At 34.8% G+C, this 13,330-nt stretch overlaps 2 protein-coding genes across 2 annotated transcripts; one reads left to right on the top strand and one right to left on the bottom strand.

The window, feature by feature from the left end:
• Nucleotides 1-3,784: 3,784 nt before the first annotated feature.
• LOC109211023 (polyvinylalcohol dehydrogenase-like) lies at nucleotides 3,785-10,008 on the top strand. Its single transcript, XM_019374517.1, has 4 exons — nucleotides 3,785-4,112; nucleotides 4,951-5,453; nucleotides 7,643-8,255; nucleotides 9,421-10,008. The coding sequence occupies exons 1-4, from the start codon at nucleotides 4,023-4,025 to the stop codon at nucleotides 9,874-9,876; spliced, it is 1,662 nt and encodes a 553-aa protein (XP_019230062.1). The 5' UTR covers nucleotides 3,785-4,022; the 3' UTR covers nucleotides 9,877-10,008.
• Nucleotides 10,009-10,277: 269 nt separating this feature from the next.
• On the bottom strand, nucleotides 10,278-12,349 carry LOC109211025 (60S ribosomal protein L38). The gene is made up of 3 exons (XM_019374518.1): nucleotides 12,242-12,349; nucleotides 10,740-10,923; nucleotides 10,278-10,523 (listed from the first exon to the last, which is right to left on the bottom strand). The coding sequence occupies exons 1-3, from the start codon at nucleotides 12,242-12,244 to the stop codon at nucleotides 10,501-10,503; spliced, it is 210 nt and encodes a 69-aa protein (XP_019230063.1). The 5' UTR covers nucleotides 12,245-12,349; the 3' UTR covers nucleotides 10,278-10,500.
• Between the last annotated feature and the right edge of the window lie 981 nt (nucleotides 12,350-13,330).

A 13,330-nucleotide genomic window follows, 5' to 3' on the forward strand; every position in this document is an offset into this window, starting at 1 on the left:
TCATCAATCTCTCCAGTCTCTCTCTCTCTCTCTCTCTCTCTCTCTCTCTCTCTCTCTCTCTCTCTCTCTCTCTCTCTCTCTCTCTCTCTCTCTCTCTCTCTACTTCCCGATGTCTTCTCCTCCGTCGGACGCTGGAGCAATTGTCACCGTCACCATTTCGACTGTGGCCGTTATTCATTGATACCGCCGCTCTCAGCCTCCCAATCTCATTCTCTGACGCAACATATCGGATCAACAAAAACCTCTATTATTTCGCCGGTAATTACGTGCTAATCGTCGACAACCGGAGGCAACGGTGACGGCGAGCGAGGACTGGATAATGATGATGCTTCAACGAGACGACATTAGGGTTGTTTTTGAACAAAGACGACGGAGTTGGGGGATGAGCAACTTGAATTTTTTGTTAATATATTTTAATGTATTTCAATGTATCTCGCTGTATTTCATTGTATTCATTGTCTTTTTTTTCATTGTATTTCAATGTATCTCGCTATATTCTATGTATTTCATTGTATTCATTGTCTTTGTTTTTATTGTATTTAAATGTATCCCGCTGTATTTTATGTATTTCATTGTATTCACTGTCTCGTTATATTCTATGAATGTATTCATATATTTTTTTTAATTAATATAATTTATGTATTCAGATGTATTATATAATTTCTCTGAAGATTGCTATGTTTTGGGGTGTTTTTCGGTTGAGAATCTTTTTTATAAAAGGAAATACAAAATTTGTGTGTTATAATTGAGTTTGTTGAGTTATATTAGGAGTTTATTATGTTAGTTGATTCACTTTCCGTTTAAAAACAGTGTAATCCCCTGTTTCACGTCGTGAATACAGTCGAATACAATAATCTGTCCAGCTGTAATCCCATGTTTCACGCCATGAATACAGTCGAATACACTCGAATACAAAAATCTGTCTAGCTGTAATCCCCTGTTTCACGCCTAGAAATGCTATTGTATTCATGAATACAGTAGCTTAAATACATCGAATACACTCTAAAAAAATTTGAAAACATAGCTGTAGGAAGTAATATAGTAAATGGTAGCTACAACTAGCTAATAACCACTAAAACATAGTGGTTTCTGAAAGTTTCTCTATTTTTTATAGCCCATTCTGACCCATTAAGCAGCCAAAATACAACCCATTAAACTCACCCAAAACAAAGGGATCTCAACCCAACTTATCTAGAACTTTACTTAGTTGCCCCAATTTTACTTCTTTTTTTTTAGCATTTTTAATTTTCTGTTCTTTTGTTTTTCTGCGCCACCCATCCACCCTACCCCCAACCCCCTCCCCGTGCAAACACCCTAAGAATAAAATTTGTACTTTTTTATTTGTATTTCAATTTTCATTTTTTTTTTTTTTTTTTTGATTCTGCACCACCCACCCACCCTATCCCCAGACACCACCACCACCACCAACACTAAACCCCCCCCAGCTAAACCCCCTTCAAATTTTTTTTTTACTTTTCTTTTTTTGTATTTTCAATTTTCTATTTTTCGGCACCACCCTACCCACCCACCCTACCCCCTACCCCTCCCCCCCCCATACCCCTCAGAAAAAAAAATTTTACTTTATTTTGTATTTTTAATTTTCTGTTTTTTTTGTTTTCCGCACCACCCCCCACCCTACCCCCACCCCCCACCTCCACCCCTCCAAACCCCCTCAAAATTTTTTTTTAACTTTTTTTTGCATTTTTAATTTTCCGTTTTTTCGTTTTTCTACACCACTCACCCACCCCAACCCCCCACCCCCACCCGCAAATATTTTTCAACTTACATATTTTAAGGTAAAAGGTTTTTTTATGCAAGATGAGCATGGTTCTAAAATATGGGTCAAGTTGGCGGGTTGGGTTATGACCCATTATTTAGCCCATCTTGACCCAGACCATCTTAGCCCAAGTACACTTTGGGTTGGGTTGGGCAATGACCCATTTATTGACCTAACCCATCTTGACCCGCCCAAATTTTTCCCAACCACCCCTAATTACAACCGACAGTTCCTTCTTTGTCTTAGATTTACCGGAGGCAGACAATGCTGCCCATAGCAAAATAAAAGAAAGCTAAGTTACCTTTTGAGTTATATGGCAAAAGATAACTGACTTATTAAAACAAATGTGAAGTTGTTTACTTATTTCCTTAGTGACCATTTAAGTAATAAACTCGAGTTCCTGCTTTGCATTAGTTAGTTGTGTTATTTCTGTCAGCAGAGCAGGGCTGGTTGTTTAATTCCTACCACACATTAATTAGTTGGCATGTTACTATCAATTGGCATGTCATTAATAAGCTTGAAAGGAGGAAGGAAGCAAGATAGCTATAATACAATTACATCATTGTAGACATCACGCACATTTACTATTTAAAATACAAGCACAGATTAAATAGGATTCAAGAAAGTCAAACATCACATGGAAGACCAGGAAAAAAAGAAAATTGAAAGCACAAGGTTTAAATAATCTTTTCTTTTTTTTTTCCTTAAATACAATAACCCGTTATGTGATCGCATCTCTTGAGATGTGATCACACTTCAAATTGGTCGCGATCGAATCCCCGGCATTTCCTCCTTAACTCTTTGAGATACGATCGCAGAGGTTGTGATTGCACCTATATATATTTTGATATTTATTTTAGTGTTTGAAATTTCAGTCTCGAAGTTAACTCTTTCTCTTTTCATTCACAATCTCGCTCGATCTCTCGTCCGAGCCTTCTTTTCAATTGTCCTCCACAGCTGTCCATAACGATGGACTCGTCGATCTATGTGTCGAATTAGATCTCCTGAAGAGGGGTCTGAAGAATATATTAGAAAGATCGTCCCTTCAATCCCAAAGTCAATAAACCGGCAAAGGGGTTGCTCAGATAGTCAGCACCCCCACCTACAACTCTAGAGTCCTGGGTTCGAATCACTTAATAAGAAATCGCTCCAACAAAGGGGAATAAACAAAAAAAAAAATTAAAAAAAAAAAAAGGTCAACCAACCAAATCCAACTCATACCTAATTAGAATCGACATATTGTGACAAATAATGGGTAGAATCATAAATAATAGTATAGAACTGGATAAACTCGTATAGACCTATGCAACCTTCTTGTTAAGGCTAAGTTCTAACATCAAAATGACTAATTATAAATGACTATTTAGTATTTACAACTTGATCGAAAATTGAAGATGATAAAAAGTCAATTCCGAGATTTCACACACTCACTATTTATGTCACTCCTCTTAATTTCTTCATTAATAATACTAGGAATTGTAGCACGATTGCTCCACTTATGTACATTTTTATTTCCATAGTCTTTAAATTCTTCATGTCTATAGCTAGGTTTGCTATTGAGGCATACTTGTTATTTTATATGTTTGGTTGTTATTTATATATACGTGGAGGGAGGAGATTTTCTCTTTATATAGGATATATATTTTGTAGATAATGTTTTAACTAGGTCCCTCTCCTTCGTATTGTAAATTTGTAATTAATGTACAAAGATAGAGTCAATGTTAAACCTCGTGCGCTACTTCGAGGCAATTTTCTTGAAGAAGAAATAATTATTTAACTACCAATAGAATAAAAATCAAAATATTAAGTATGATCATAAACAGTATGACAAATAGTTAAATAAAGAATGGGATAAAGTCGTAGATCATAAATATTTTGGTAACAATATTATAATCAACATACGCCACCTTCTTGATTATTTTCTGACATGCATTAATATGATTGTCATTGAATTGTACACTACTTACAACTTAATCAAAAATAATAACTTAATCAAAAATAAAAGATCATGTGATCAAGTTAACTCCTAGATTTTACAAGTATAATATATATGGTCGTCTCTGTTAGTCCTTCTTCCAAAACTTACTCTCAAGAACGTCGGGTTTTCTGGTTCAGTTAGGTCCATAGTTCCGGAATTTATACGCGAATTAAGGTCGATAAAGCAAGTTTTACAATCACCCACTCAAACCGTTGTCGAATTCTACTCAGCAGAATAAGAGGGAACCAAAACTGGTTTCTTTCGGCCATGGCTATCCATCTACGTTCCAACAATCTGTTTCTCCTTTTAGGATTGGTATTATGTACGATTTCAATTAGTTGCACCTCTAATCCAGACGTAAGTATATATATTGATCTATACATCTCTCTCTCTCTCTCTTTGACTTTTCCCCTTCATACAAAATTTTCACAGCCTCGTATGCAATTCCATGCATAGGAATTGAAGTGGTTAAATTATTTTATTACACTATCCGTGTATTTTAACTATTGTAGCGTGAAATTGTCTTATTTTCAGGTTACTAGCTAGTCCCATTTTTTTATGAACAATTAGTTATAATTATTATTTTCTCCATTTCGAAAAGGTTGAACCTATTACTATTTGGGGAGTCAAATAAGGCTTTTTTTACCATATATATTTAGTTTTTAAATATTTTGAATTATTAGCTCTCGTAACTTATAATACTTTTATGTAGTTTTTAAATATGTAAATTTTATTTCAAAATAAACTTAAAGACTCTATGTTCGAATTTGCACTGAAATTAGTCAATCTGACCCGCATACTCTAAAAGGTTCAATCAAATTAAAATATAGGGAGTATAATTAGAAGATTAATAGTGTAAAAATTCTGTTGATTTGTGAATTTACAAGTTTTAAACTTTTTCTTCAAGGATTTAACTTATATCCATTGACGTGTAATGAAAATGTTACCTATAGTTGTTTTTTATAGATTCGGTAAAACTTTTATACTGTTAACGTACTTTAAACTATCGTATTGTATCTACTAACATGCATGCCTTATTTTTCAAGTTACTAAATCCACTTTTTTTATAGACATTAGCTGAAAATTATCTTTTACTTAGGTGATATAACAGTATAAATCTTTAAGCTGCCATTATATATAGGAGTTAAACCGTTTTTTTGCCATTTCTGAACGTCCTGTTTAATTTTATTTACAGTGGCATAATTACAGGACGCATTATCACAAGCAAGGAAATTGGATAAACCATGGTGGTGATTTGTACAATCGAAGATACGCCTATGGTGAAAAGAAAATTAGCCGTTGGACTGCTTCAATGCTGAAACAGAAGTGGGAATTCAAAGCTGGGAAAGATATAACCGCGACGCCGGCAATATTCGCCGGAGTTCTTTATTTTCCGAGCTGGAATGGTAATATATATGCAGTGAGAGCTAAAGATGGAGTTCTTGTATGGAAAAAAAGTTTGCCAGAATTGACTGGAATTAATGGAAAATTTAATGCTTCTTCTTTGCCTAATGTGACAAGTATAGTTGCAAGAGCTACACCAACTGTTGTGATAAATAGGGATATGATGATTGTTGGGATTTATGGACCAAGTTTGGTTCTTGCTTTGAAAAGAAGTAGTGGAGATCTCATTTGGAGTACACAATTGGATGATCATCCTGCTAGTGTTGTTACCATGTCTGGAACATACTACAAGGGGTAAGTTGACTTATTCTTTTTTTGGCTTATGCAATATTGATCCTGACTAATCTGAAATCGCGTCATGTAAGGCTCATTAAAAAAACGGAAAAGGGCCAAATATATTCATGTACTATCAGAAAAGATTTAAATGTACCCCTCCTTTAGACATCCAATCCTACGTGGCACTGACATTTGATGAGGTGGATGCCACATGGCTTGTCACCCCAATGCCCCTAACCCATTTTACCCTTCCCTTCTATTTATTTTTTTCTACCACTAAAATTTTTTTCCCTCTGTCACTATTGTCACCATTATCGCTACCATGAAAAATATTGTATTTCAAATTTTAGTCTTTTATATAAGGATTAGGGGCACTGAGGTGGCATGCCATGTGGAATCCACCTCATCAAATATGAGTGCCACGTAGAATTGGATGTCCACCTTGAACAAACTTAACAGAAGAAGAATATATTTGAACCAATAGTATTACCACAGGAATATATTTGAACCCAAAATATAACAAAGAATATATTTAAATCTTGTCTCCTAGTACAAGGATATATTTTGCCATTTGCCGTTAACAAAAAGCATTCCGTATCAGAATTGCGTGATGTTAACATATAAACATGAAGTTGCAATGAACAATGTGAGGAAACATTGATCAATCAAATATAAGTTAATTAATTGAATAATGAAAGAAATGAGCAGAATAAAAATAGTAGTTTGCTCGTATCAATAATTTTATTAGTACCAATTAAAACTCAAAAATCTATTTACATTATTGAAAATAAAAGTGAATGAGGACTTTATAAAGATATACTTAATACAAAAAATAATAACTAAAAATAGATGTAGATTTTATAATAAATTTCTAAAAGATTATACAGCTATATACTTTAAATGAATTTTAAATTTTAATTCAGAAATATTACATTAATGGCAATAAAAATTCAACATCAATGTACATAACACAGGATAATAAAAAGTTAAATTTATACAATTTTAATGCACGTAATTTTAAGATACAGTCACAAAAGTAACGATAATTTTGTAATAAATTTGTAAAAAAGGACTATTCTATTAGTAATTTTAGTGAATTTAGTTATAAAATTATAATAGGATATAACATAATTTAAATTATAGGTAAAGATAATATATTTTAAATAATATTTATAAAATGATAACATAGAGGAGAGTTGAAATATGAAGGGTGAAATACATATTGCATATGATAGGAGGAGGTGGATGTATATTGTTCACAGTTGGAGGAGAAATTTAATTTGTAAGGTAAAGTTGAGGGATGCAAATAAATTATGCCCAAAAAAAAAAGTATTTAAAAGTTATTATTTGTTAAAAAATTATTTATTCTGTCCGAAAAAAAGGAGATTTTCAGAAAGGTGTTTCACGACCTAAACTCTTGAGAGTAGATTGCCCATGGAAAGGAACTTACTCCGATTTTCTATTTATTAGAAAAATATTCCAAAATAATTCTTCGAAAAAAGTTACATAACGTCCAAAGTGAAATTTAGGCGTGCATTATATATTATAGTATCCTAAGCCAACTAGAAATAGACGAAGTCCTATTATCTCAATAAAAAAATTCAAATTTAGCTTTAGATTACACGACGAAAGAATAATAATGAAAAAAGCGTCTTTTACAAGAAACTGTTATTCTAGTCCAATTCTCAGAGGTCAAACTTAGAACGCTTCAACATTAAGCACAATAAGAAATCTACAGACGTGCATTTCTTCAAATTAAATTTCTCACGCAACTATAACATTTGCTTATTACGTATGATTTCATGCAAGTCTAATTACTTATTTTTTGGTCTGTCTGGATAGACCTTCCTCATTTTAGTTGTCCACGTAAATCGTAATCCATATTTTTTTTTTAAAATAACATTATTTTTTTATTCGTCCATTTTAGAAATAACCAGTAAAAACAACAATAATAATAAATTCAGTATAATCTCACAAGTACGGCCAGAAACAATCAACATATTTTGAAATTTGAAAATAATTTAACTTAAATTTTTATTTTATCTTTTAAACACAAGTTTGTATAATTACACAAATATTATCATGTACTAGTATTTAAGCTCACAAATTCTCAAAGCCTTTGTTCTGTCTTAAATTTCGTATCCAATTAAATTACATATAAATCGGAAGTATACAGGAGTAAATACAAATATATTTGCACTTTGCAGGGCTTTTTACATCGGAACTTCATCGCTAGAAGAAGGTGCCACAATTAACGAATGTTGCAACTTTCGCGGTAGCTTTCTCAAGTTAGATGTCAAAACAGGCAAAATTCTATGGAAGACCTTCTTGCTGCCGGACAACGGCGGAAAACTCGGCGAATACGCCGGAGCCGCCGTATGGGGAAGCAGCCCTTCCATCGATATCCAGCGGAACCACGTCTACATTGCCACCGGAAACCTCTACTCCGTGCCTAAACACATCGAGGAATGCCAAAAGGAGCAGAATCAACAAAACCAGACGAATCCGACCCGACCCGACAAGTGCATTGAACCCGAGAACCACTCCGACTCGATTTTGGCCTTGGATTTGGATTCTGGGAAGATCAAATGGTACAAACAGCTTGGAGGATATGACGTGTGGTTCGTCGCATGCGGATTTAATTCGACGAACCCTAATTGCCCGATTGGCCCGAGCCCCGATGCTGATTTTGGGGAAGCTCCGATGATGCTAAGCGTGCTTGCTAATGGAACGAAGAAACGAGACATAGTAGCAGCTGTGCAGAAAAGTGGAATAGCATGGGCATTGGATCGTGATACTGGCGACATCTTCTGGACTACTGTAAGTGCTCCAATACTATTTAATCAAACATATATTGTTCAGTCAAATATTGTTACGTCAACAAGAGTTACTAGCGCTTCAAATTGATCATAAGGGACAACATCTCTTGATCACTCCTTGTTTTCTTCAATTAGAAGGTAAGACAAATTAGTTCTCGAACAAAACGAATTCCTTGTGATAGTGTGGAATTTCTAATTAACTTCCATCATCATCTCAATTTGATCTTGAAGAAGGACGTCTCGTGGATCTCTCCTTGCTTGTTAGAGAACCAGGGGGTTGACTATGTAGTTGATCCCTTCTTGTGATCGATTTCAACATTAGCATGGTTCGGCCGTGTCATTAGCATCAATGATGATCTTTTAATCTCTCACTAGGAGTGGCAAACGGGCAGGGCGGGGCGGGTATGGTTCGGGTCAAAAATAGGTAATGAAAAACGGATAAATTATCCGACCCATATTTAATAGCGATAAAAAACGGGTTAACCGGCGGATAATATGGGTAACCATACTATCCATGACTATGATCACTTTTGGGAGAATTCTTAATCTCCCTAACTTGAAGACCTCCAATTTGAGACTTTAACAAATGTAAAAGTTAGACCCATTGGTTATTCATTTTCTAAATGGATAATATGGTTCTTATCCATAATTGACCCGTTTTTAAAAGATTTATCCAACCCATTTTTTAGTGGATAATATAGACGGTTAACTGTTTTCTTTGAACCATTTTGCCACCACTGTCTCTCACCAACATCATATGATCTTCTCCTTTAAGAAATGTAAAAGGGAAGTGACAATAATTTTAAGAGTTTAACTTATACACATCGACAATGTAAGTGAACTTTTATATTATCAAATCATAAAAAAGATATCCTTCTAGAAGGGGGGATTTTTAATCTTGACAATAAAGCATGTTACTTGTTACAATAGGTAAAAATGACCTCTGTAAAAATTCTTTACATTGTCAGTTAAAATATTAGTTAAATCTAATTTTAATTGCGGCTGCAATTTATTTTGTTATGAAAACTGTTCATGGTGCGACCATAAACTAATGCTAGTTTGCTAATATACCTGAGAGTAACAAAATGTTTGTGATTATAATAGGACACCTCGTTAAAAAATACAAGCTAATGCAACACTGATGAAAATGAGATTGATGTATGTAGGAAGCTGGTCCTGGAGGTACGGCAGGAGGAGGTATATGGGGAGCAGCCACAGACACAAAGAGGGTATACACCAGCATAGTCAACAGTGATAACTTGAACTTCACATTAGTCCCATCCAAGAATGTGACCACAGGTGGAGCCTGGGTAGCAATGGATGCTAAAACCGGCAAAATTCTATGGACAACTGCGGTTCCAAACAATGGTAAATCAAACCCTGTAACAGTTGCCAATGGGATGTTGTTAGCAGGTTCACAAAATCCAACAGGTCCCATTTATGCCATTGACACGAAAACTGGGAAGATATTGTGGTCGAATGAGACTGGTGCAACTGTGTTTGGGGGTATGTCAGTGAGCAATGGCTGCTTTTATGTAGGCAATGGTTACAGGTCTGGTATAGGAGTATTTAATCCTAACAACACTGGTGGAACATCACTCTTTGCCTACTGTGTATATTGAAATGCCAAAGAATGTTTCACTATAATGTATGATGCATTTGTTGCAGGCATAAAATAAATAGATTAATAAATAAATGTTCTGTGTCTGAGTTTAAGAATATGAACTGGATTCATATTTAATTTTCCTTCACTTTCACTGTGGTTTAAATTGCGGCAAGTTAAGAGGAAGGTTTTTGACTTTCTCAAGTTATACACACACTCCTCAATGTAGACTAGCAGTATAATGGACATGACACATACTACCACTGACCCAAACTATAGGAAATGTGAACTCTACCCATTGCACAAAGTCCTTTCTCTTTCCTACTCACAACCAATTTATGAATCAAGAAAGGTAGGAGACTGAAAATGCCACACATCAAGCATATAATAATTGAGTACCTAAAGAAACTAACGGCAAAATGAAACATTAACTTTGGCTCTAACAATTGATATTCATTAGGCACCATTAAGGATCACATGACTGTCAATATGAGTAAAAAGTAATGCAATAATCAATATCTAAAAGCTTAAAATTTCAGTCTGCAGACATGCCAGAGGGCAAGACATTCAACAGAAAGCAAAGATACGAGTTCTTTCATATTCTCCCTTGCCTAATAACTCTATGAATAGCATAAATCCTTGTTCACAGGTCTTGAACGCTCAGACCTACAATTAAGAATGTAATCCGACAGTTAAATTCGTACACAACTTGGACTATACAAAATGTGCAATTACTGACAGGAGCTCGAGTGCTTTAATCAAGACACAAAGGTGAAACATGCAGTCTTAGGAACTTACAAATTAATACAAGACAGTCATAAAGACATTACACAGAACATTGACATAATCAGCAAAAAAAATTAGCAGTCAAAGAATGCAAACCTGGAGGAAGTGATTGCTTCAACTTGTCAGCCTTCTCAAAGTCGGACACACAGAGTGTGTAAAGGTACTTGGAGCAACGAACCTTGAACTTGACCATATCCTTGTTCTTCTTAATCTTGACAGTTCGTGCATCCTTCCTTCTGGCTGTGAGAAGGAAATCCTTGATCTCGTGGATTTGCTTCGGCTACAAATAGATATAAAGTAAACACTCACTGTGATAAATTGCATAAAAAGGAACAAAAACAGAGCACAAAGAAAACTTCAGCAGGTTTGAAAATACAGTATCAACAAATCGGAACTTCTGATGAAACATTTCCCAAACACATGATCAGATTTAAGCATTTAACTGAAAAAACAAGGTTAAGGGGAACAAGATATCACATCATTAGCATATTTACAACATAAGGAGTAAGGATGGAACAAAGAAACAAGAGAAGAGATTTTTCCCCCAAAATATGTTCTTAGGCATATATACATATGATATTAAGGATGAACTAGATAAGTGGGTAAGATAATACTAAAGAAATTATGTCAAGAAACTGGAATTTTGAGTATTGGACTGAAATTTGGACCTGTCTAGAGTGAAAGAGTTACAGAGGATTCATATAGCCAAGTCCAGCTATTATGGGATTAGGATGCAATTCATCGCGATCTAATTATACCATCTAACAAACTAGCACGCTCATCAAGGGCGAGAAGAAGGGCTATTTCACTGGATTTGACCTCTATACAAAATGTTAGAAACATAAACTACTAGCAATATCAGTACATCCATATCATGAACTTATTTGCCCGAGCTCGGACAACAAAGCGCTTGTCCTCTATACATTTTCTGGATAACAAACTTCACAAAATTCTTGACTTCAAAAGTCAAACTTACAATAAAATGGCCAAACTTGTACCAAACCGAAAAGAGGGTAGAGCAGGTAAGTCTAACATTTATTCCATAATATCCGACATTTTAGCACTTTCTTGCAAAAGCCTTACATCTTTATCAAAATCAACACCTACATCCCCACCCCCTCCCCTCCAAACCCCTAAACCTCAATCCAAGTTACGCAGGTCTAAACCGGGTCAGCCTACGCATGCCTCGACTATTCTATAGGGCCTAGTACCTCCCACCAGCATAGATACTGGGTAACTCAGCCACCCACGCTTAGGCAAATGGGAAGAAATCACCTCGTGTTTATTTGACTCCGTTGTGATTTGAACCTGAATTTTTTCCTTTTCTTTTCTGAAAATAAACTAAAAACTATTGTTTTCCAAAAGTAAAACTTCCATTAAATGGCCAAACATGCTCCAAAATTTGGAGCAAACCGACTGAAGGGAAAAGACGTAAGACCTAACATTTGTTCCATAAAACAAAAGTCAAGATTCATTACAGTTCAGAATCGTAAAACAAAGATGATATAATACAGAATAACTATCAGGTCAATATTCTAAAGCAAGGAAACATAATAGAAAATCTGATATGCAAAATGAGAAGAGAGGAGAAAATGTACCATCTTTTGGGTTTCAAGTGCTGCTGAGGAGGACACGACGGCGAGTAAAAGAGAGGGAGAAAAATATGGGAAGAGAACAAAGCTGTATAAATATGGTAAAACCCTAGTCTCGCTTATAGTTTTTAATTTTTATTTAACTTTTGTCACAGGGTCAATTGGGCGAATTTTCACAAAATGGCCCTTTTTGAGGCCATTATTTAGATTTTGTCCATTTTGACCAATGTTTACATTTTGTTCCTTTCGTTGGGCAACCAGTTAAGTGGCCGTTTAGACATAAACTTTGATGGAAGATTTTTTTAAAAAAAATTTATTTTTTTTTTTGAAATTAGCGTTTGTTCATAAAATTTTCAATTTCCACTCGAAGATGCATTTTGGAAATTTTCGAAAATTTAAAAAACTGCAAAAAGCTATTTTTCAAAATTTTCACTCAAATCACTCACAAAACTTCAAAACAACCCAAACTGAAATTTATGTCCAAATACTAAATTTCAAATATCATTTTCACTTGAAAACTTTTTTTACCATTTTTTCGAATTTTACAATTCTTATGTCCAAACGTCTACTAAATAGAAATTTGAGCGACAATTATAACTCATAAGTCACTATTATATTTTCTTTGGGAACTTTAGACCAAAATCTAGGCGGAATGGGCTAAATGGCACCTATACTTGTGCCACTTTGTCATGCCGATCCCCAAACTTAGCAATTTGCCAATTGAACACATATAATCATTCAAACCGTGTATAATAAACGCTTATGACAGGAGATTGTTAGTGCGTGTAAAACAATCTCCTATACGTAGGACGCCACGTCAAGAAAATTAAACCACGTAGGCTCCAGGTCACTTATTATGGACACATAGAAAAAATAAAATGGAAAATAATTATTAACCTCTCCACCCCCACCCCACCCCCCACCCCAAAACCAATTCTTCATCTGTTCTTCATCTTTCAAGCTTAACCCAGCACCTTTTATGGCTTCTCCCACAATGAGCAACCATACTGTCTCTTTTTTTTCTTCCTACAATTCCTATAAAACCCATTACGAAATGCACAAAATCAGATCATGATTTTTTCCAAGCATAAAACT

Source organism: Nicotiana attenuata, unplaced genomic scaffold, assembly GCF_001879085.1.
Source record: "Nicotiana attenuata strain UT unplaced genomic scaffold, NIATTr2, whole genome shotgun sequence".
NCBI lineage: Eukaryota > Viridiplantae > Streptophyta > Magnoliopsida > Solanales > Solanaceae > Nicotiana > Nicotiana attenuata.

Coding starts and splice junctions, on each gene's coding strand:
- LOC109211023 (XM_019374517.1), top strand. CDS start 4,023: ATGGCTATCCATCTACGTTCCAACAATCTGTTTCTCCTTTTAGGATTG. Junction 5,454..7,642: donor TCTGGAACATACTACAAGGG/GTAAGTTGACTT, acceptor TGCACTTTGCAG/GGCTTTTTACATCGGAACTT. Junction 8,256..9,420: donor GCGACATCTTCTGGACTACT/GTAAGTGCTCCA, acceptor TGATGTATGTAG/GAAGCTGGTCCTGGAGGTAC.
- LOC109211025 (XM_019374518.1), bottom strand. Junction 10,524..10,739: donor GAAGCAATCACTTCCTCCAG/GTTTGCATTCTT, acceptor TCTTAATTGTAG/GTCTGAGCGTTCAAGACCTG.